General features: G+C 47.5%; 5 protein-coding genes across 5 annotated transcripts; 2 read left to right on the forward strand and 3 right to left on the reverse strand.

Annotated features, from left to right (window-relative positions):
* Positions 1-3,838: 3,838 nt before the first annotated feature.
* Positions 3,839-5,376, reverse strand: LOC128266903 (probable tRNA N6-adenosine threonylcarbamoyltransferase, mitochondrial). The gene is made up of 5 exons (XM_053003692.1): positions 5,303-5,376; positions 5,105-5,236; positions 4,906-5,039; positions 4,371-4,835; positions 3,839-4,305 (listed from the first exon to the last, which is right to left on the reverse strand). Exons 1-5 carry the CDS (start codon positions 5,374-5,376, stop codon positions 3,839-3,841), a joined length of 1,272 nt encoding a protein of 423 aa, XP_052859652.1.
* Positions 5,377-5,761: 385 nt separating this feature from the next.
* On the forward strand, positions 5,762-6,166 carry LOC128268349 (anaphase-promoting complex subunit 13). The gene is made up of 2 exons (XM_053005405.1): positions 5,762-5,872; positions 5,936-6,166. Exons 1-2 carry the CDS (start codon positions 5,861-5,863, stop codon positions 6,164-6,166), a joined length of 243 nt encoding a protein of 80 aa, XP_052861365.1. The 5' UTR covers positions 5,762-5,860.
* Positions 6,167-6,266: 100 nt separating this feature from the next.
* Positions 6,267-12,694, forward strand: LOC128269459 (putative 1-phosphatidylinositol 3-phosphate 5-kinase). Its single transcript, XM_053006925.1, has 10 exons — positions 6,267-6,656; positions 6,717-8,433; positions 8,498-9,346; positions 9,418-10,990; positions 11,060-11,156; positions 11,219-11,682; positions 11,767-11,930; positions 11,997-12,158; positions 12,229-12,367; positions 12,435-12,694. The coding sequence occupies exons 1-10, from the start codon at positions 6,267-6,269 to the stop codon at positions 12,481-12,483; spliced, it is 5,604 nt and encodes a 1,867-aa protein (XP_052862885.1). The 3' UTR covers positions 12,484-12,694.
* A 704-nt stretch (positions 12,695-13,398) lies between these two features.
* LOC128266904 (uncharacterized) lies at positions 13,399-17,802 on the reverse strand. Its single transcript, XM_053003693.1, has 6 exons — positions 17,759-17,802; positions 15,590-15,660; positions 15,403-15,519; positions 15,079-15,307; positions 14,298-15,011; positions 13,399-14,203 (listed from the first exon to the last, which is right to left on the reverse strand). Exons 1-6 carry the CDS (start codon positions 17,800-17,802, stop codon positions 13,399-13,401), a joined length of 1,980 nt encoding a protein of 659 aa, XP_052859653.1.
* Positions 17,803-20,004: 2,202 nt separating this feature from the next.
* On the reverse strand, positions 20,005-22,020 carry LOC128278390 (zinc finger Ran-binding domain-containing protein 2). The gene is made up of 3 exons (XM_053017118.1): positions 21,802-22,020; positions 21,342-21,634; positions 20,005-21,277 (listed from the first exon to the last, which is right to left on the reverse strand). Exons 1-3 carry the CDS (start codon positions 21,888-21,890, stop codon positions 20,658-20,660), a joined length of 1,002 nt encoding a protein of 333 aa, XP_052873078.1. The 5' UTR covers positions 21,891-22,020; the 3' UTR covers positions 20,005-20,657.
* Positions 22,021-24,136: the final 2,116 nt, after the last annotated feature.

The raw sequence follows: 24,136 nt of genomic DNA on the forward strand, positions 1-24,136 counted from the left end.
TTTGCGAGATTTCCAGTGTCACGTGTGGCCACAATGAAAGGCGCCTGAATGCCACCGGCGCACCATTTTTTGTCGGTGGCTTTGGCTAGCCCACGTATGGCGACCGCGGAAGAGCTAAACAATAAAACGGTAAAGAGCTCTGTTTTGGCCGTGTTTCGGTGGCCAACAAATAGTGCCGCCCTGTGCGCTGCCGCTAAGGCTGCCGCAGGTTCAAGGGCGGAACGTACGGACCGGACGGAAAAAATATAAATTGTACTGTTTCCGAAAAAATAAAACATCTTCCAACCGTACCGTACCGTACACACACGCACACGCGGCCGCGGAGCATTCTGTAACAGAAAACAGAAAAATGCATAACATTCCATCCGACCGTCCATTCCAATTAAAGCCTTGGCCGTGACGCACGACTGGGCGTGCGCGAGAGTGGTCCGAATGAAAGGCCACCGCCGCGGCGGCTCATCGCGGAACCGACTCCCGGTGCCCGGTGTGTGTCGAATCGAACGGATTTCGATCCTCTCGTCGCTAGTCGGGTGTGTCACGCACAAAGAGAAAGTGTCCACACGGTCACGTTTGTTTTCATTTGCATACAGATGCGCACAACCGCGTTCCCGCGGTTCCCGCGAGCCCGAAAATGTCGGAGGACGGCCGATTTCTAAAATCGGGAAAAAAGGGTCGCCGGAATGGAACGGCAATGGGGTATACGGGGCTCGAACGGGCGGCAGGGAGGATCTTTCGGATCGCCCTGAAGCAAAACCGAAAACCGAGGATGAGTTTTATTTGCTCGTGTACTCTCTCTCTTTCTCGGTCAGTGTGTTGTACAACGAATGCTCAGGTCTTCCGTTGTTTATCGGTGGCAATGATAAATTGTGCACAGTTTGCTGACTGACCCACGTACGCAGATATCTGGCGGTCCGCGAGTCGGTCGGTGGTTTGGTGTCACGATGTTTCCGGTTTGTCGTACGGGAGAAAATTCCTGTTTTAAATGTATGCACGAACGTGTATAGTCGCTGCCGCCCGGCAAGGTGGGACTTTCGCCACGGTCTAGGTCAACACGTATCACGCCGGGGGTTTCATACGGCTCGGGACGTCCACACTCAAACGCGCGCGCGTAGGGGTCGGTATTTGCATATTGATCTTTTGTGGGAAAGAAAGTCCTCCCGAAATGGATGAAGTGATTCGTTCGACACTTGTCCGATGAACGTCCCAAATGGAGGGCAGGCAGGTCTATATGTTGGCTGAAACCATTACGGAGCACGATTGACACTCACCAAACGGTCGGCTCTCTAATGCGGCCCTGGGTCGTATTCGATACACACAAACAGTTTCAAGGACTACAGGCATATGTTTTATATGAAAACCTGTCCCTGACTGGGAGTGGTTTATGAGAGAGTCATTTGGACATTCTTATACAATTCGTTGTTCAATAAATATTCAATATTGAGTGCTAGAAAGACTGGGTCTAAAGACGCTGGCGGTTAAGAAATTGTTTCACTGTGGCCAACACACCACATTCCATTCCGCGTCCCAATCAAGCGAGGATTTAATTTATGACATCGTAATTTATGTCACTAACAGCTTAAACTGGAAACGATTGCCAAACTCCAACCTGTACCCGAGCCGGGTTCGGCTCGGCACATACGAGTGATTCTAGACCTGGCTAGATTTGCGTGCCTGACACCAATCTTGGGTGTGCGCACCTCGGTCGTCGTCGTTGCCAATCGCCGCCGCCATCGCCGCGTTCGTCGCTGACACCATCGCGCAAGTCTAATGAATGTGGTGCGCGATGAAGCAATCAGCGAGCGAATCCGATCGAAGGGATTGGCTGGGGTGGCGCACGCATACTAGGGCTAGGCGTGCGAGGCGCGTGTCGTCGGTTCGAACAGTGACCGCATTCGTGCATTTGGCCCGAAAGGGTTTTGTGTCACAAACTCGCTCGGGTGGCCTTACCCAATGGGCCCACAGCCGTTTTATAACGAACAAAAGGAAAAGGATATCGTAACCCAAACGATGGCTTTTGCGCCGCACTCATCGGCGTCGTCAAAAAGCATGTTTTCGGTTTTTTGGGGTTTGGGAGTGATCGGGTGGGCAGCAACATTCCAGCCAGCCGCGGCAACCGCACCGCGCACACGGCACAAAAATCAAACTCCGTCGTGCTGGCGCGCGGTGGCGCAAAAGTGGCACAAGACACGAAACAATTTCTTCAATGGAATTCCATTCTGTTTATGTGTGTTTATTCGTGGCGCGGTTTCTTCGAGGCCTTTGGAAGGGAAACTTGTGTGCCGCGCGCGCGGCCATGGGAGTGCCGCGTTTCTTCGCCGTGTGCTTCGTGCGCTCGCAGTTTCTTCTCTCATCTCACCATGCTCCGTGTGTGTGTGCGCCGCCGCCGTGTATACATGTCAAGCAGCGGAGAGAAAGATCGACGATCGGTGCGGCGTCTGGATAGATAAGCGGGTGGCGAGAGCGAGAGAAAAACGGCGAGCCCGGTGGGAGGGCGAGCAGTGCCGACGGGATCTTGGAAGTCTCTCGCCCCGCAGTCAAGTTCCCTTGACTAAAGGCACACACAAACCTAGGGCTCGCCCCGTGCATACCGTTTCAGCACCCGTTAAGATGGCCAGCGTGCGATAGTATAGGTGTTGCGGAGAGGCAGATTATACAAGAATTTGTCACGTCACTTGTTTTGGCTCTTGAGGAACCAGTCAAGGAAAAGAACAAGGATTTCATTCCACTCTTCTGGCTGCGTAGAACAACAGAACGGAAGATCGCCACTGCTGATCCACACTGGTCGCCACTCTCCTCTCCAATCACCGAGGGGGTTTCAAGTGTCGTGTCCAGTGAGCAAAATCAACTTAAAAAAAATATTAGGAGACAATTTATGGGATAAAAAGCACACCAACTCACATGCAAGACATGTCACACCGGACCGGAAACTGGGTTCCAACTTTTCCAAGAATGCTGTCGCTGATGGGCGATAAATGATAGTGTCGAGAGAGGGAAAAAAATCACACCCGCACTTCCACTACCTTTCTCGTGTTTTGTATTTTCTCCACTGGGCCCCGTACGCCTTTCCGTGCTCCGCTTCGAACGCACCGGATAATACACAAATGCTCGAGAAACTGCATACGTAGCACATTTAGTTTGGACCGCGCTCCGCCGTCCGCCGCGCAACGCGATCGCCTCTTACGCGGTGCGCAAAAGCGAGTCGAGCCCGTCGCGGCCACAGATACCGACGCTCTCGCCGACGATCATAATTGCGAACCACGGGGAGGTAGCGCGATCGCGGCACGACGAATGAAAACTCCTCACAATCTCCCGTTCTTTTTGCGGCTAGATTTCACGATTCACGCACGCACAAGTTTTCGTATTCTTCACACGGGACGCACACGTCATGTGCTTTAGTCACGGCGACGATGATCACTGACTACACCTGTTTGATCGTACGGGCGATACTGGTTTGTGGGAATCGATCGAAGGAAACTTTTTCTTACTGCTGGCCGCCGGCACCACTACCAGCGGCGCCGTGTGTGTGGTACAGCGCAAAAGGGGTGACAACGTCAGGGTATTGGTGCCCATCACAGCATACACAATTTCCAATGCAGAAGAACCGGGGAAGCTTTTGTCTTTTTTGTGCCTCCTCTTTATCATTTGTTCTGCTTTATGTTACCAGCATTCGTTGTCAAGTGCGGCGTTTTCCTTTTTTAATCTAGATGAGTTGGGATACCACTTAAAGCTCCTCATGGGCGGCCAACATAAATCAATGCTTCCTTTGGGGTAGTCGATGCAAGTCGTATTATCACCCGGTTAAAATTTATACTTATGTTTATTTACGTTAATTTAGCCACTATGAAATAGGATCGTGTTTGGGAAACATGACTACTTTTGCCCATTTGCAGGCCATGTTGGCTCGTTTAACATCATCAATTATGCTATCTCCTATCACACACTTCCCACTGATGTCTACTAAACCATAGTCTTTAGTCAAATCTTTTGTATCGCCAGCAAGCAGTTTCTCCACGCCATTCCAAGCAATCATGGTTCCATTGTCAGTACAGTGTTTTTTTTTGGGACGGTAAGAACCATAACCGAACTGTTTGGCCATTGCACTTATAGCATTGAAAATGACGTCGTTGCAGGCAACACCGCCCGAAATCACCAGACTTCTTTGCTGATCCGTGTTTGCGTAAAAGTTGTGTCGCTCACAATATTCAATCGCCCGCTGCGTTCGGTGGAGCATGTGCCGTGTCACTCCTTTTAAAAATGAAGCACAAAACGCTTCATAATCCGGCAGTAGAGCATCGGGACCAAGGTCTTAAAAGAATCAAGGGTACGTCAATCATTATTTACTCTACAAAACAGGCCAAACAATTACTTACTCAGAACAGATTCTTGTTCCAGAATGTGCCTGGTAGCTGTATTTTTCAGACCAGCAAAGCTAAACTGACAGTCGCGATATTTGGAGAGTGGTAAAGGAAAATCGTAAGCGGAAGAATCACTGTCGGAAGCTAGGGCAGCCAGTTCAATGGCTCGGCCGCCCGAAAGTTGTGCGTACTCGGCAATATTTCGAAGTTTCAGCCGCCGTGCGATTTTATCCATAGCTTCGCCGGGAGCATCGTCGAGAGTTTCACCCAGCAGTCGGAATCGATGTGTACTTTCAACGAATACCAGCAAAGAATGGCCACCACTGACTAGCAGGCACAAGAAAGGGAATGAAATGGTGGCATTCATTCGTGCCATCAACGCATGGGCTTGCATGTGGTGGATAGGCATGATCGGTTTGTCGTACGTCCGTGCAATATGTTTTGCGTAGCGCAAGCCAATAATAAGGCTAAGGGGAAGTCCTAAAAGTACATGTAAAATCCTATAATGATAATAAGCAAGTGATCTCATACACGGTGATAATCTACAAACCCGGGCGATTTGTCACAGCCACAGCGTCTACATTTTCTGGCGATATGCCTGCCAGGTGAAATGTTTGCTGCACAACGTTTTCTATATTTGCGCGATGGATGTCTTGCGCCACTGGCGGTATGATTCCTCCAAATCTGTTTATGAAACGGTTATAGGTAAGACAATAAAACGAACACCAATATGAAGCCAATATACGCACCGCAAGTGGCAGTTTTGCTGGGAGTTGACAAATTCTCCTAAGACTTTACCATCGCCGGATACTATTGCCGCTGCCGTATCGTCGCAGCTGGTTTCAATACCCAGAACAATTGGTTGCTTGGTAGAAAAATACCTGAAATCGATTCATTACACCACATTGGTAGCTCTTTTAATTTCTTGAACCCTTTTTAAGGTATACCTCTTATAGACTGCATTGTATTTTTTTATTTTGGTCAGTTTACAGCTAAAACTTGCGCAACGTTTGAAAATCATGTTCGCGGTAAGCGCAAAAAAATCCGAGTTAGAATAAATCAAAATAAACCGGTTCGCTGTCACAACAAATCATTGCCAAGGTACATAAGAGCTTGGGTGTGTAAGATTGATCCCATTTATCTTAATTTGTATTTAAATTAATCAAAACTAATCTTGAACTTGTAACCAATGGTGCACATTACGAGTTATTAACAGCTGGATTATAAAGTTAGTGTTCAAGTTTAATAGCAGAGTCTTTTCAAACATCAAAAAATGATTCAATTCAGTACATACCTTGGTTTGTTCGCTTTGACAGATATGTTTACGCGGCGATGATCGTCATTGAAGAAGTGAGCACAAGTAAAAAAACCTCTCAGCGGTGGTAAACAGAACGGAAACTTTATCAGTTTTCGCAAAGTAATAGTTTTATAACCGTTTCTAAATCGGTGTAGTTGCTCAGTAAATTCGCTTGTATTCGGTGAATGTTATTCTTGCCAAACTCCTAATGGATAGTGAGGTACGCTTGGTCTGGTTGTACGGTGGATATACAAATCTATAATGTCTTTGTTGCGATTTGCAGCCCCCCTCCCATGGTCGTTTGATCGATTTGGTGGACAACGAGTGGATCGCAGACGAGCTCCCCTTCGACCACATTCTAGTGCCTTCCGATAAGTTGCCCGATCCGGAGGCGGACAATGGTGATTCGCACATGACTTTGAAAGAGCAGGAACAGAAATGGACCGATCTGGCACTGGCTTCGCTGGCCCCGGATCTGGCCGTAACTGAACAAGTGAACTTTCCTGGTGTCTAGTGTGCGATCGTCAACGAACACTTTTTACACCTAACGGAAAGTTTCTTTTTATAATAAGCGTTAGAAATAGCAAATGGAATTAGAACAATAGTACCGCACCATGAATCGACACTTGCATTCTCCCACGGTGCTGACGGAATTTGCACGTAATTTTGAGGACGAGCAAGAAACTATTTTTACAAAGTTAGTTAGCAAGCTCACTAACACTAGAAGCATCACGAACGAGCCTGCCAATCGGGCAGCAGCCGTTCTGCCGGAGGAACCGGTCAGTGGGCAGGATGAATCTTTACAAACCAGTTCACGGCCGGTGCCGAAAACTGAAAGTCGAACGGAAAGTTCCGGTACTCGTACTACCGCAACGAAAGCTCCGCTAGCGGATTCGTATAGCCTGCGCGGGTCCACTTCATCAGTTGTGCCTTTGCCCGGTGAAGAACGCTCCTCATCTAACGTACTACGGCGGCTAAGTAATCTAGTTTCACAAAAATCGACGGTAAAATATAATGTTGTATCTTTCGGGGTCAAGGTATTCAAAGCTTTCCCCTTCTTGCAGACCACACGAAGCTATAAGAACACGGAGCTGCCCAAATTTTGGATGCCGGACTCGACCTCGATCGCTTGCTACGATTGTTCGGTAAAGTTTTCCACCTTTCGCCGCAAACATCACTGTCGCCTGTGCGGTCAGATCTTCTGCACCAAATGCTGCAATCAGGTGGTTACCGGGAAAATCATTAACTGCTCGGACGATCTGCGGGTGTGTAACTACTGCTCAAAGGATGTGCTGACGTATCTGAAGTCGTCCAACATTGCGGCCGATCTGAAGCCTGATTTGAAAGCCCTGCAGGATGATCTGTCACAGAAGCTGTCCAGCTTGCAGCCAGCAGCCGCTGATGCAAGTTCGTCGCCAACCGTCTCTAGCAGACGCGGCCAGCGCAAGATATCGGTCGGCTATCAGGAGGAACGGTTTGCGACCAGCGCCGGATCGGGCATCTCGTCCGCTGACCGGAAGTCGATTTTGCAACAATCCAACTCTCTGAAAACGTTGTACGATGAGATGTGCCGCTTATTGCCACTGTACAATCGGGGTCACGATCTGATAGACTTTCTGTTCAGCAAACAAAAGTCGTCCAACAGTATGCAAGCCGTTGCGATACTGAACGCCATGATTGACGCGGGATTTTTGATCGCGATTGGGGCTTCTTCGCCGGCGGAAGAAGATTCATTGGAGATCTCGGAAGAGGATCGTCGTGATCTTGCCGAACATCTGCAAAGATTGCAGCAGACGGACCAAGGCGGCAGCGGAGGATCGGCGGAGGATGCAGACGAATTGGGCGGAGTGACGATCGAGTTTAGCGAAGATACGGTGTACAAGCTGGCCGTTTTACAAGATCGTCCCGGTGTTAGTATTCCAGCTTCATCTGCCAGCACCGGGTACCATTTGGAGCTGAACTTTAAGTCCAGTTCAGTGTTGATGCGTTCCGGCAACGATGACCAGCTGTCGGTGGACAGTGAGGACGGTGCCAGGGTTGGTGCGAGCGGTGGTGAGTTTGGTGGCAGTGGCACCACGCTCAATGCGGGCAATCTGACCGACTCCGCTATGGACAGTTCGTATCGAATATCGACTGGAGCGAAAGCGCTGCTGCAGGTGTTCTGCGAACACGAAGAACTACTCGTCAATCAGCTGCTTCGTGCTGCAAATCTGGACCCATCGTGGGCCAAAACCCTGATCCCGATCGTGGCACGAGTCGCGAACACGTTGCGCTTAGATGCGGCTTACGGAACCGATGCGATGGACATCCGGAACTACGTGTACTTCAAGAAGGTGCCGGGAGGGGAGCGAAACGAATCGCAAATACTGGGCGGAGTGGTATTTTCGAAGAACGTTGCACACAAGGACATGCCACAGAAGGTGGACAAACCGCGCATACTGCTGTTGCAGTGCGCCATCGCTTACCAGCGGGTGGAAGGGAAGTTTGTGAGCTTCGACACGCTGATGCTGCAGGAACGGGGCTATCTGCGGAACAAGGTTTCGAAGATCATCAGTCTCGGGCCGAACATTGTGCTGGTGCACAAGAACGTGGCGGGCATCGCGCAGGATTTGCTACGCAATAGCGGTATTACGTTGGTGCTCGACGTCAAACTCTGTGTGCTGGAGCGTATTGCACGTTTTCTCGATTGCGACATTATCAGCTGCATCGACTCGAACGTTGGGCAACCGAAGCTCGGTGTATGCGATCGGTTCCGCATCCAAACGTTCTGCGATGATCAAGGTGAGTGCAATCGTAAAGGCTTACGGGCACCGGTCGCTTCTTCTGACAGTCTGACTATCCGTAGGTTCTTCGAAAACACTAATGTGCCTCGAAAAGCAGCACAGCCCCCGTGGTTGTTGTGTGCTATTGCGGGGCGCAAAACGTAGCGAGTTGGCCAAGATCAAGAAAATCGCTTCCTTGCTGCTGCTGGCGCGCCACAACTGGCGGTTTGAGATGTCTTATCTCTGCGATGTGTATGCGATGCCTCCGACACCGCGTTCTAGCATATTCGATTCAAAGGAATCGAGCCCGTCCGATGCACCGGAAGCTGCTCAGTCGAGCGAAGGAACATTTGACAAACGCACGACCGGAATGGCAAAAGAAAACACTTCCATTACTGGTGACGCGCGATTGTGCGGAACATCAGAGACCATAGCAAAGCTGACGACGCGCGAAAATGTGGGTGATTGGAGTGATCCACTGCGGGCTGGAGTTTTGGATCCGGCCGAAGACGCCAACGAGGATGACACTTCGTTCGAATTGGCCGTCGAAACACCGAACGATAATCGGTTTCGAGCAGCACTTAGTTCAACGATCCTATCACTCAGTCCGTTCGTTGGGTTTCCCCTTCCGTACCTGGAAACGGACAGTGGCCGAAAGTGTGCTCTACGGTGCTACTTTCCCGATGAGCTCTTCTTCTCTCACCAGCTGGCCGAAGGTGCATCGAGCACGGTGAGCGATCGGTACCCTTCGTTACCCAACGAAAGCGGTGGAGCAACGGTAGCACAGGACGAGAAAGATAAGCAGCTGCTTCCTCCTCACCCATTCGTGACTCACAAGATGACTTCTTCGGTGGAAAGCAAAGAGATACAAACCATACTGGCCAGCTTCTGTGCCACTGGTGGTCGTTATCCGAAGGTGGCAATGAGTAAGTGTCGATAAAGAACTCGCGATCGTAACCCCTTTGGATGGTTACTGTTCAATATTTGTGTGTTTTGCTTTCAGTGAGTAGCCGATCAACGATCATTGCCCAACGACCGATCGAAGAGCTCGTGTACCGCGACGCGCTGGACATTGAAAACCATCAGCGTTTGCCAGTGCTATTTTGCAGCTTCAATTACAACGAAACCGTACCGTCCACGTTCTGCGCACCGCCCTCTTACTTGGACATGCAATTTTATGGCCAAAACGATATCATGCTCGGCCTGTTTCTCGAGCAGTACTGCTTCCAAAGTTCGTACATATGCAAGTCGTGCGAACTGCCAATGATGGACCACGTTCGACGGTACGTCCATTCCGGCGGATGCATTCAGGTAAAGCTGGCGGAGGATCTGGCCAAAATGGACACCGGCACGATACTAATCTCCTCCAAGTGTGCCATTTGCAACGAGTATTCGAAACCTGCCCCGATGTCGCACGATACGTGGTGCTACTCGTTTGCCAAGTTTCTTGAGCTACGTTTCCACGGCCACGCGTACAAGAAGCGAAACTGTGAGGGGCTTTCGGAAGATTCGGACACGGACGGAGCGATGGTTTGTCGTCATTCGTTGCATCGTGATTTTGAGCAAAACTTTTCCTACCAGGGCATTGTGGCGATCTTTCGCTATACGGCCATCGATGTATGGGAGCCAGTGCTGCCAGCGATGTCGATTGTGCTCGCTGTGGTGGCAGCTGCTAGCGGTTCCAACAACCGTACGATCACCGAACAACGGACGGAGGAAATGAAAGGGCTTGCTGTAATGGGATACGATGTGTACGCGAAGATTTTGGAAAAGCTAGCGGAATTGTCCGTCGATACTGACACGTTCGCGAAGCTGAAGAAAAAAGCGAATCAAGATCAGGTTGCCTTCAAGCAGCGGATCGAGAAGGTGCAGAAGCTGATGACTGAGGAAGTAATTTCGGTGGAACTGATCGATGATGCGATCGTGTTGCTTAAACACACGATGGCCGAAGCGATCGAAGAGTGGGAACCGAAGTTGCACGAAATTATCACACAAGCAAAGGGAGCTGCCTCCAAACCAGCGGCCACAGACAGTGCTAGCAGTACGGTGGCGATCGATAACGGTACGATCGCTACGGAAGATTCCGTCACAGCACATTCCAACGAAAACCCTGCTGCAGGTGACGATATGACGCTCGTGCCCAATCCGGAAGATGTTCCTAGCGAAGAGCAATCAGCCGATGGCAAGGGTGACCCCGAACAGCATGCTCTCGGCATCGAAGCGAACCAAGAGGATGAAAAAGCGGGCAACGTTGGTGATGAAAAGCCGGCGGGAAGAGATAGTATGAATGAAAAGAAAACGGTCAAAACATTGCTGAGTCAGTTCCTGTCAACGAACGACTATTCGCACATTCTAAGCTCTCCGCTGCCTGCGCACGAGCATCACTGCTTGAAAGCGGGTCTGTTCCCGATAGTGGTTAACGATATGGATCTGGGTTCGTGCATCGCGTACAGCCTTATGTCGCAAGAGTACCGGAAAATGTTGGAAACCATGAACAGCGGAGGCAGTGGTGGAGTGTCCACGGTGGGTGTGGTAGACAATAGCCCCAACCTTAAGCGCAAATCTCAGTCCGTTAGGTGAGTGCAAGAAAATTGGTCGCAAAGTACAACATACTGAACCATATGAACAATTTACCGAAATTGCAGTTCAAACGAGGCAGACGAAGCGACGGCCGCTGGTCACGTAAAAGCTGAATCGGATAAGAAGCATAAAAATTCCGCCCACAGTGAGATTCACTTTCAGGTATGCATAACTTTACGGTATGCAGATCAACTTGGTGATTAACTGTTTCTTCCTTATTGCAGGACGCGAATTGTAATTTTGTGTGCAAAATTTATTTCGCCAAAGAGTTTGATCTTATGCGGTGTCAGATTCTGAAGCGTCCGGTAGTGTCGTCGGGTAACAGTCAGCGGGCCGCTGGTACTGCAACAACCTTGGAGCCGCATGTATCCTCCTCATCCAATGGTACTGCTGCATCGTTGGACGCACAGGACGCGGAATCGAACGATATGATCCTACGCAAGATGTTTGCCCGATCCCTCAGCAAGAGCGTGCGGTGGGAGGCTCGCGGTGGCAAGAGTGGATCCAAGTTTAGCAAAACGGTCGACGATCGGTTCGTGCTGAAGGAGATGTCGCGCAACGATCTAACGATTTTCGAAAACTTTGCACCAAATTACTTCGAGTATCTTCAGCGGTGCATTAGCTTAAAGCAAATTACGCTTTTGGCCAAAATTTTCGGCGTGTTCAAAATATCCATCAAACGGAAAGAGTAAGCCATTCGTGCGAAGCGGGGTATGGGCTCGGATTTGTCGCACCGAAATCATTCACCGTTTCCATTGTATTGCTCCCACAGTAACACGACGGTCGAGAGTGCCGTGCTGGTGATGGAAAATCTGTTCTGCGGAAAAGAAATCAACGAAAAGTATGACCTAAAGGGCTCTGATCGCAACAGGCTCGTGGATCCTAGTAGTCAGACTGGCAGCGAGTGTGTGTTGATGGATGAAAACTTCATTCAAAGTAGGCTACCTTTTACAGCTACGATGGCGGGATTATGTCTTTTGACACACTGTCTCTTTATTCCAGTGTCTTGGACGAATCCGCTGTACATTTTGTCCCACAGTAAATCGGTGCTAAAGGAAGCAATAACGCGAGATGCATGTTTTCTGATGCAAAACGAAGTAATGGACTATTCACTGCTGGTTGGGCTCGACAGGACACAGAAGAATCTCGTGATTGGTATTATCGGTGAGTGTAGATCGGTTTTTTTTGACTCTTCATTATCCCATTTTACAATCCGGAACAATTGCACCCGTAGATTACATACGAACGTACACGCTCGATAAAAAATTTGAATCGATGATCAAACAATCGGGACTTATGGGCGGACATGGGAAGCTGCCAACGGTGGTTTCTCCGAAGGCGTACAAAACTCGGTTTATCGGAGCCATGGAAAGGTAAGGCTGGGACGGTGGACGCGTAAACCCGAATCAAGAGTTAATTGCTTTCGTTTCCGATTCAAAGGTACTTTTTGTGCGTTCCGGATCGCTGGGAGGGATTGTCGAAGAAATGATACCACCGCTTGCTCTTCACTTTCCAGCTGTGTCTGGCATACAGCCAAATATACATTCTGTGGTTTGTACCAATTCCACGTATTATCTGTTTTCAAGGGTACTTTTGTGTTACTGGTTTGTGGATCAGCTATACTGATTATGTTAATTTCCATATTAAATACACAATAGAAACAGGAAATATCTACTTCAATTTCAGTATAATGTTTTTATTGCCCAAATACTTAAATGTCCTATTGGAAATGCAAAACAAAATAAATAAATCAATAATTCATAAAATCTACATTTCCTTGAAAAAGTTCCTCGACAACGTAAATTCATCCTGCATTAAAGTCATTTCAAGTCAGTCTTTTGTTATTTTGTTTGCTACAGACATGGTTTTGTCTGCTACAGAAAGTAGTAGTTTTTTTGCCAACAAGCGATACTAAATGTTGCGTCAATTGACCCGTTCACCTGTTTTACCAGTTTCTGCATACCATTATTGATCCGTACCTACATAACTTTATGGGATAAAGAAAACCAACCACTACTTCCCAATAAACTCAAGGTTGGAATTCATGGATTGAAAATTGAATCATAAACCTTGATTATTGAACATTTAGTCCGCTGCGTTCAACATTTCAGCCTCATTTATTCGTGACCTCAAACCAAGGGCCTATTCGAAGGACGATCGTTTGCGGTGGTGTTAACCACGCTTGAGAATGCCACAAATAGCATGACTTTGGGCTTTTGGAACTAGCTCGATGCGATGGCGAATGATGGCCTTCACTGTAAGGAACTGTTACTTCCAAGCCGAAACGTATTTCGAAAGTTACCAGAGAAACAATATGTTTGTGTTTTTTGCATTTATTAGATCTTCCAAACGACCGAACATCATGGTGAACATACGTAGAGACCCTTAACCCTTAATAGCCGTGTTAGTAGAAATGGGAATCGTATATTGTGGCCGGCTCTGCCCACCGACTGGTACGATGCTTGGTCGGAGCATTCAGTACGACAAACGATTGCGTTCCGGTGCTTGCTTTGCCTACGTTTGTCCCCGGTTGCTGCTTTCGGGTGGGTCGAGCCGGTTGCTGTTGATACGCCTTCCGGTAGACCGGATTCCCCTCTATCACCTTGGTTCGGTTGCGCTTCTGTTCTGCCTTTCGGTGGAGATCCTTATAGAAAACGATGGGTTCGTTTTCACGCTGGATGGCAATGATGGGCGACTTGGCGCGGCGACCGTGCTTTGCAATTCGCACCGGCAAATGCACCGGGCTGCCTGTGGTGCCTACTGGCATTCTGGCCGCTGTTACGGGCCCTTTCGATCCATCGCCGGACGACGTTGGTTCCGCGGTGCTCGTGGTCGTCGCATTGTTGCTACTGCCCACCTTCTCAACCTGCACGGTAGGCAGTGGTGGTTGCAGGTGACCGCCAGAGGTGCTAAGCTGGCTGTCTTGCAGAATTTTCTGCGCCAGCAAGCTGCCCCGCTCCTTCGGCGGTGTACGCTTCTTTATCATCAGCTCGCGCTGTGCCTTACGATACTCTGGATGGGAGACGAACTTATCAAAGCCCTCCTTGCCATCGGGTGCGTTGGCGGCATGCACATTGTACTTGATCGGGGACGGTGTTCTGCGGCCGGTGCGCCGTTGAGGCGGCTTTTCGTAGACGTCCTCCAGATTGATGCTACAGACTGGCTTCTTCAACAGTGGCCGCCTGCGGGGATAGTCGACGTAGGAGCAGCTGCGAAAAATTCGGCGATGACAATATTTTATTTAAGATGTGAGTCAATGCATGCTACTACAATAGTTTGAAAAACTGCTTTGAAGCTACTTACCGATACATCGGTGTGTAGTCCATATCACCCTGCATGGCAAGAAAATTATCCTTCGGTTTGGCCTTCTCCGGTTTGCACTTCATGTGGGGATGGCGAAAGCTGAAACTATATTCCGGCTCCCTCCCGAGGAATTCTCCGTTCAGCGATAGATTGTCCTTCCGCACGACACACTGCGATCGCCACTGGTCACTGGCGCCACCCGTCGGTAGTTCCCGGTAGCTCTCTTTGTACTCGGGCCGAAACTCGATCGTTCCGTGCAGGCTCAGGTTGTCGAACTTCCGGATCGGGGCGCTCTTGGTGAAGTGGTCGTAGTACTTGTAGCACTCCTTGTACTCGGACGGAGCGTCCTGGAAGTTACCGGTGAAGGTAATGTTGTTCAGTTGCGGTGTCGAGCGGGATTTGTCTGCGGTCAGTGGCTGACCGAACTGGCTCTTGTACTCCGGTTCGAACGTCGCCTCGCCAGTCAGTCTTAGGTTACTACGGGCCAGCTGCTCCTTGTTGTGTAGCTTCGAGTCGGACGCACTCAGATCGTCCCGTTTGTCCTTCTCGCTGCGGTGCAGGTTCCGGTGGCGTGCTTCCATGCTTTTCGGTAAAAAATCGTACGGCAGGAAGGATGACTTGTACTCGGAAGACGCGTCTGCGAGCCCATTGCCCTTGCGACCGCCCTCCGGCAGCTTAAAGCTCTCCTCTGGTCGCACCGCTGGTGGCCGTGATCTGAAAATGTCAATGGTTTTCGCACTTAGACACCCCAGACACCTTGAAGTAGCATCTTCGCCATTACTTGACGATCGCGTCCTGCGAGTAGCACACGAACTTGGCATGGTTTTCCGACAGTCCCTTCATGGTGCCTGGTTCAATGTGCAGTGAGCTGCTTCGTCGCAATGGCTGGGTTCGTTCGTGGGCTATGCTTTGGCGCTGGAACCGTTCGGTGTACTCCGTCCGGCGAACGACGGCCGATGGCAGCGAGGGTTCCGATTTGTTGTACAGCGAAAAGCTGCTCGTCAGATGTTCTAATAAAACGGAAGGGAGAAAAAAGACCTCCAATCAAACCTAGTGGTGGGGAGTGACCCCACCGAGCGCAAGATTTTTATGGTGCAGAATTTACTAGCGTTGGCTTGTGAAAAGTGACGCTTCCGATGGCTGGTTAACTCGTCGACCGTAATGTACTCGTGCGGATGCTTCACGGAGTTTCGATCCGGAGTGTACCACCAGCTGCCTGTTCCTGCAAAGTGGCGGATAAAAGTGTTGGTGTTGCTCTAGCTAAGGAAGACCAAAAAACCGTCTATTCTTACTATGCCTCAGGCGTGGTAGATCCGGCTCTGACACGAATATATTCCAACCGAAAATGTCACGGTCGTAAGCCCTGTTGAGAAAGTTAACGAAATAGATCCAAATGAAATGAACTACACAACAACGAACAAGAGAGTGAACTAGAGAAGGACAGAACTGCGCCGACCTGTTTTGCACTGCAATTTGGCAACGTTATCTGAAAATTTCAGCCACAACGCAAAACCTGCTCGAAATGCTACAACATGTCTATACACTCAGTAACTTTTCACTAAATTTTATTATCATCCACAGTACGGCCAAACAAATAAATAGTGTTCGAAAGGAACCGATGCGTTCCTGTGCATTGATCCAAATAAACGATAGCGCGTATCGCTAAGCAACTTCTTCGATATTATTTACTACCACTGGCCGTTGGCAAGGCAAAGGTTTATGTTGGCGCATGAAGCAGCAACGCATAGATGGTGATGGTTCCCAAGCGGAGCTTTTTTATGAGGCATTTGTTGCGCTCACCCCCGAAAGGAATGCATTGTAATTTTCAATTGCGGCCAACCATTGATGGGCACGCTTTGAATGGCTTAGAGACTCTTTGAGTGGTATGCATCAATGACTTTGCATATTTATTAGACCGGAAGAAGTAAGCTGTTGATTAAAAATTTTCCAACAAAAGTTTCCAAGTTTCCTGTAGAAAGAAACTGTACTGAAATATAATAATAATATAATTCATACAGACAAGATTTTGGAATATGTCCCGAATTGTATTTATTTTGTACGAATTGTAAGATACAAATAAAAACCTCATTCTATTACGTGTTTAATGGGTTGGTTTGTGGATTGAATAACACTGAACATTTCCAGATTCATTTAGTTCAGTTGTGTCACAAGTTTGCGTGCGATGATGCGATAGCCCAACTTTATTCCTTTTTTCAAAGCATCACATGAAAATTGCATATCTGGTTGACGAGCGTCGAATGGGTGTCCTTTCGTCAGGACATGTCCTTCGCAGTCGTTATCGGCGTGTGACGACCTTTACGCACGGTATTGATCTTATCAAGATATTCAACACAATTTATCACCTCGTAACCATTTGATGAGCTTTACTCAAGGTATTATGATAAGCGTGAGCGCTGAATCCCATTTGATTTGAAAAGGTGAGATTGTTCCATATAATTAATTTAATCTTATGTTTCTTTTTAATTGACTCAAGCTGTAACGAGCAACCTGCGATTCTTTATTGTTTCGTCAACGCTTGTTTCATTGTTGATTGAAGCTATATGTGAATTAAATTTAAATTATAAGACTATCGTTAATTATTACTATTTTGATTTTTATTCTCTTTTCAAAATAACAAAGGTTTGTTTTGAATCTTTCACTGAACTTAGTCTGAATTATGGAAATCAAATATGTCTAGTTTACAAGCATACTCATTTACTAAACATTTTTGCTTCGTTCATCAGACCATGCGACAGGATGCTCGTCACAATACTTTGGTCTCCCGGCAAATTTTACCAACAAGTTCGATTACCGAAAACAACTACATTTTCGGATGTCTTTTTTCTATTTTCTAAGTTTTCTTCTATAAAGTAAACTTTAATTTAACAGTGACTGATTACTAGCTACAGTAAATTGGCCATCATAGAACAAATTGCAATGAACAAAGTTTCGGCAACACGGCCTATTGGCAGCATTTTACGTTCGTAGAGTTACAGAATGTCTGCTACAAACGGTGCGCAAAACAGTTACTTAATAGCCCAGCTGGGGCAAGGACGTCGCCCGGTGGTCGTGTGTCGCTTGCAATTTTAAATTACTACAACCACACGTGGCTTTTGAAGAGAAAGTAAATTGTTTGGTCGATGAGACCCTCTAGTGTTAGAGGGCAGCTCACACACACACGTGTTAGTTCCATTTCCTCCAGTTCGCTTAAGCGCATGCATTGCATCCGTTTACGGGCCAATTAGCCAGCGGAAACGTTACACGATTGACCCATTTTTAACGCGAACCGAAATCGCCTATTGCCAATTTTAAATCCTTTCACTTTTTCGTGTCGGTCTGGGACCTGCTGCGAAGGAAACGGCACGGCATGGCTAAATGATAGTCTACAATAAAGTTGTTGCGGAAAGTACCGCAAAATCGTTTTGTATCGTGCGATACGGTCCAACCAGATACATTCTTACCTTTCGGCAGGACCTCGGTCACGCCGCTGTTTCATGCGAACCATTCTGTTTCTGCAACAATAATTACACAAATAGACGGAACTTTCCTAACGAGAGAGGGCTTCACACAACATGGAACCTTTGGGTGGTAGGTTTCTTATTTTAATAATGGGGGGCAGCCCAATTTCGCGTGGCTGTGAGACACTATTTCTAGACCTGAACTTTAGAAATCTTAATTCAAACATCTATTTTTAACGCTACGCTTGCGACAGCGTCACGCGAACTTTTTCCGTTGTACTATACAAATGGAACTTTTCGAAATTTCACTTACAAACTGGAAAAACTAAGCTAAAGTATTATCACATCACCGAAACTCACTGCCTTTCGAAGGAAGTAGTATCACATTTGGGTATTTCACGCTTACGGCACGGAACAGATTTTCCTTTAACGACATTGACCCCTATCGCCGACGAACATTAACTGGAACGTAAAGTTAAGGGTGTAACATTCCTGAACAGCGCATAAGCAGCAACCGAGCGGCATTCCACTTCCTGTAGAGCTTTAAAGGAAGAAGGGCGGAAAACCTTAACGTTTATCACTTCATTCGGACCGTTTCTTTAATGTCTGTAGCGCTGATGATATCAGTGGCCGCTTCGTGCCTTTCGGGCTTCATAAGGATGGACCATCGCGACCGACTCGAGTGACCGCGTCACGGATAGGCACATGCTTCGTGGTCGCCCTCCGAGGCGGTACTAAATCTGGACCATCGTGCCAGTCAGTCAGCCAGCCGTCGGTCTCCTGGGGTGGTCCTAAAATAAATTTCAAAGCCGAGAGACCGACCGCAACTTCGGAAAACCTCAAACGAACTCGCATGATGGGCTTCCACCAGATCCTTCGGGTCTCCCAAAACGAGGGCCCCCGTGGTGGTCAGTTCCGACCCACCGGGAACACATATATACAGGGAGAGAAAGCGGAATATGCCACACCTTGACCCTACCATCTCAAGGCAACGCTCGGCAACGTGGTGAACTAATCGTTATTGCTTTCCGTACCGCAATCGTTCATTAATACCAACGAAGGTGCCAGCCGGAACTTTCAGGATCCCCGTGTAGTGGATGTGTTAAGCCATGTTGCGTGGTGTCACCGCACCACACATGTAGGCGGTACACTTTAGCCAACCAATTTTTTGTAATGAAATTCTTCGTCGCAAGAGATTGTCCCTAAATTAAGGAATTCACACCCCAACCCGCTAATCAAGTTTGACCGAAATATGTTTTAAAATTAAACCTAGTTAAATGCTCAAAGTACCTTGTCCCTGTTTGATATATTGTTTTAAATTATGAAATATGACTATTTTAAAATTAATTTTGCACAAGAAAATTCCCATCGTTGAGTGCCTGTTTATGATAAAACTTGTCTGAAATTGTTTCTTGTTTAACTGCAAATTTGACTGTTTATGCGTTACTTGGCACAGCACCTCAAAAATTTGTTTGACCTATCGTGGTGTTGACGATGGCGGTACTTCCAGCGACCCGTCCTACCTTAGGTAAACGTCCACCAAATTACGGCTCGTTGAGAGGAAAGCTGCCGTCATCATCCGGTGTTTGGCAGCGCGCTGGAAAAGCGTGTAGTGTAATAATGTAGAATTCAAATCCAGTCCAAGGTTGGCAGCAACAGTTCGTTGGTCGGCCACCCTCGCAAGAGCCCGCACGTACGAACGGTTCCGATGGTCGCCATTGCCGATCCGATGGTGCTAGCAATCCTGTTTCTGTGGGGCAGCACGTTGCTGGCATGATGATGAGCGTATTAGCGCCCGGTCACGGTCGTACTACGGAAAACCTTCCTGTAATCTATAAAGTAATCTCATTGAGTGCTGGGTGGGCGGTAAGCCATCAAGGATCTATTGGAAGGATACAGAGGGCCAACGAATTCGATTGTGAGATTGAGATTGACCACACCTTTTTTGGGGGTGAATACAACACATTCGTTCGCCTTCCTTGTTAAATTTATGATCGATTAAAACGATTCGTCAATTAATTTACCATCCTTACCATCGAATGACGCCGGAAGCCATGACCAATGGGAATTTAATCTTGTTTTACTGATTTGTTTACGACATTATAAACCATTTGTTTTACACAGGTCTGACAACGTACACTTTATTACGGTACTTGACCAGCAATAAACAGTCGGATTCAACAAACGACGCGCACACGGGTTAATTTGGGCAGCCGTTGGACGTTATGAACGAAGAAGGCAATTGGAGAAATTATTGAAATAGCAATAGACTCGTTTGAATGATATTTCCTTGGATCGGGCTAATCCTGGCATGGTAGCCGTATCCTTGATAAGCATCGTCATCCATGTAAATTATAGAGTACTGTGTATGAAGAATAAACTATTTGGAATAACTTGTGGTGAATAGCGTTTTCAGCCAAAGCTTTTATCCGACCTTGGAGGCGTTAGGCGTACAGATGGAATAATTGGGTTCTGGTGTGCCGCCTTGTTAAGAATCGTTTCTATTACAAAACAATTTATTATGTAAGATACCGTTGGTCCACAAAGCGGTTCTTGTGACCATCTATACGATAGTTAAATGCCATTCCTTTTGTATTACTATCTTCTGGAAGCATTCTCGTGGGTAATTCGTGCAGTATGTAACTTGAAATTCATCTTTCTATAGCAAATTATGAAAAAAGCAGTACATAAAAAAAACACAAGAAACACAAAAATTGAATAAATAGAAATAATCGACATTTTCATTTCAAGTTCGTATTTTTAACATTTCATATCATCAAAGTGTAACAAACACCAAATGCGTTTGAACAGTGGTCGCGTTTCGCTCTAAAATATACAGGTTTATTTTCGCTTTCGCACTGAACATCGACCGTTAACGAAAAGACTCGCTACCAGAAATGCTTTAGCGACGCTTATCTTTGCTGCGCCGGTACGATCGAGGTGAGCGCGATCGGGACCGTGAGCTGGAGGACCGCGACCTGTGCCGCGCGGGACGACGTGTTGAGCTGGAACGTTTTGTGTCGGATCGTCCGTGACTAGACGACGAAGAAATCGATTTTGAGGACGTTCGCACGTCACTGGTAGGCCGACGATGTTGATCTTTGCTGGTTGATCTCGATCGCGAATGTGATCGTGAGCGGTGCTGACGTGATGTGGACTTATTGTTATCACCGGCGGTCTTAGGAGCCGGCTTCTTTCCCGTTTCCTCCGCATCCGATCCCCATAGATCGTACTTCGATAGATCGCCATTATCTTCCTCGTCCTCGTCGTCTTCTTCGTCCTCATCTTCGTCCTTCGATGCGCTGCGCCGCTTGCGCTGTTCTTTGCGCCCTCTGCGTTCGTTTTCTTCGTCCTCATCCGTGGAGTCGGTTCTTCGTCTTCGAGATGCCAACCGTCCACCGCTTTGCTCCTTGGGCTTGCCTTTAGACTTTTTTCTCCTCCCAAACTCGTCGTATTCGTCGTCCGATTCGACACGGTCCTTGTACTCCACCACGCCTCGGTCATTGTAGCCTCCTCCGTAGCCTGTGGGGAAAGTTAGGCGTGCCATCAGTGGGAATCTCCAGCCATACCTTCTGGTGTCACTTACCGGTGCGTTCTTCGACGTCGCAAAACCGTGGAGCGCTACAGATGTTGCACGTGTGGCGCCGGGCCCAGTTTACGTTTGCACATTTATTGCATTGCCAGTCTTCGGCGCTGAACAAACCGCGCGACTTTTCTGCCGCAGCTTTCCCAATTTCGGTACCGACTTTCTTTTTACCACCACTGCCGCCACCGTCCGAATCGCTGGCTGTCGATCCATGCTTTGATGAGGCGCTGCCGGGCCGCTCCTTACCGCACCGATTACACTGATTCCGGCGGGCAAAGTTTAGATTCTTACAACTACGTGTCGCGCGAAGTGTCGCGATGGAGGCGTTGTGCAAGCAGAGCCAATGCAACAAGCGCGTTTTAAGGCGGCAATTTATGGGGAATGCAGGGGGAAGCCAAAAACGTTAGTTCCCAAATACTTTACTAGAGCGGTGTTTACAAATTGCCTGTGTTTTTCTTACTCGGGCTCCGGACACGTCCAGTCGCCATTCTTGTTATTGGAGGATGGCCGTTTCCCTTCGTCGGACTTCGCATGCCCGGCGCTGCTCATGACATTTACCTGTTCGGGACACCAGTGGATGCCCGATCGGTCACTTACTTACTAACTGAAGGACGCGCGTATCCTGTGAAAAGAATGGAAGCTTTCGGCGTGCACAGCACTTTTTCGCATCAATTATCCTTGCCCGCACATCGGGTCCGAACTGGCCAAGCGCGAGAATCACAAGAAAAAGTGACAGCTGTCAAGCGTCGGCCAGTGCTGCCAAACTGTCCTATTACGGGTGGTGGAAATTGAAACCGATCTAAGAAATCTTCGTGGCTTTGTTTTAGATCTATTTCGGCATCGAACAATCGTTAAACATTTCAAAAGCCGCTGCTTGCAAACGGTGTCGCGGTTTTAATGCTTTTGCCATGGATTCCACAAACTGCAGAGAGTTTGGATTGTTTGTGCAGCGAGCAAAGGTTGTGGTGTGTTCAGTATCTAGTATTTGAGTATCCGCGGACGGATATAATCTAGCCGATTGTGTCAAGCATTGAGTCAAGCAGCAAAAATGGCCAGTTGAACAACTACCAGCCGTTACGCAGCTATCGAGAAATTGTAACACGGCAAGCATCGGCTCTTCTGTCGGGTATCATCTCCATACACAAAGTATTTCTTCGCATTATAAAAAATGGCATTTTTTAGGATAATCGTCCTGATTATCATATTTTAAAATGATCGCTTAAAGGTATTTAACTGTCACCAATGATGGCTTGCAGTACAAGTCCCACGTATTTGTTCGATCGTGCTAGCCACTCATCACGAAAATACACATACTCATTTGAGATGACTTACCTTAATTTTCGTCCTTAAAACTATCCGTTGCGGCTTAGCTTGATTTGGCAATAAAGCACTGGAAGAGCATATACACATTGCACGAAGCGATATTAGGATATTGTCTACCCGAACAACTGTTCGAACGAGTTGAGAAAAAAAGGATCCTACGTGCTGAGCAACATCAACCCAGCTCCTGAAGGATAAACCCCGCACCCATTTCATAAAGTTTTATCCATTTTCATGTTTAAATACCAGTGACGGATTAGTGCAGGATTGCGGCAGACTAGAGGGCAAAACGTTACTTCTTTATTGGAAATGTTGTTCCCTACATCTCTGATATTCCATCATCATCATCACAGGATCGCGGAGATAGCGATAGCGTATCACTATGGCTTAATCTGTGCAGCTTGTAGTACGTATCGAGGCAGAAAAGCTTTTCGACGAAACATTGCAAAAGAATTCATCAATCAGTTACATTTTAATTTGGTTTGGGTAAGTGTGCGCGTCCTGGCGCTGGAATGGCCCAACAAATTACCCATTTATCATTACGTCAATTAATCAAAATCAGCGATACACAGTTCTGTCGAAAATTTGCCAACGGGCGTAACTGACGCCACGTCCATTGTTTTACTTCTGATTCGCAATGCATTTTTGCAGAAAGCGTCTGAATGAGGTACGATGAACAAACATTGTATACTATTGCTCAAGACTTTTGGCGACTAAGTTTGATCAAAATCGCATATTTTTGAGTGGCTTAAAACTGTAAAAGGCTCGCCAATGCGTAAATGATATGCCACCTGGAAATGCTTCAGACTAAGGAAAACATTGCTAAATTGAAAGCATCGCTACACGTAAGTTATAGTGGCAGCTTCGCAGAACTAACAATGGTTTAAAATTTTTAGTTTGCAAGGTTTTGCAGATAATTTTAGAAGAATTTTCTCACAAGAAAGAAGAAATTCACAAAATCTTAACATAAGCTTCCATTTCAACAGAAGTCAAAATCGTAACCAGGAAAATGAAATGAACATCGTATTGATATGGCCTTCTAAGACCTTTTCCATATTCCCTACGCTTAATCTGCGCAACCTTGAGGTGTTTTCATTTAGAAAATCGTTGGCATTTCCGAATGTGTAATTATTTTAAATTTTAAAATTTTGGGTGGACTTTTGGCGGAATGTAGCAACTAGTAACCGAACCCCGATAGATGTGGCTAATAATTAGCGCAGAATTATCAAACGGAAGTGGCAAAAACGAACCCCTTACCAGCCAATTAACACGCAGGCCACAAAAAGGGGCGGTCAACTTCATTATCAGGGTAGTGCAGACGAGGGCAGTGCTTTAAACTGCGGTCAACTGCAGCTTCTCGCGATTTGCCAGTCGCCTTTATGTGTCCGTTTCCCGGATCTCGCACGAGAGCCGTGAGCCATCAACTGGTGACTTGGCTTCAGAATTTATTGCCAACTGCGAGGTAGTACATTTTC

Source organism: Anopheles cruzii, chromosome 2, assembly GCF_943734635.1.
Source record: "Anopheles cruzii chromosome 2, idAnoCruzAS_RS32_06, whole genome shotgun sequence".
Classification (NCBI taxonomy): Eukaryota; Metazoa; Arthropoda; class Insecta; order Diptera; family Culicidae; genus Anopheles; species Anopheles cruzii.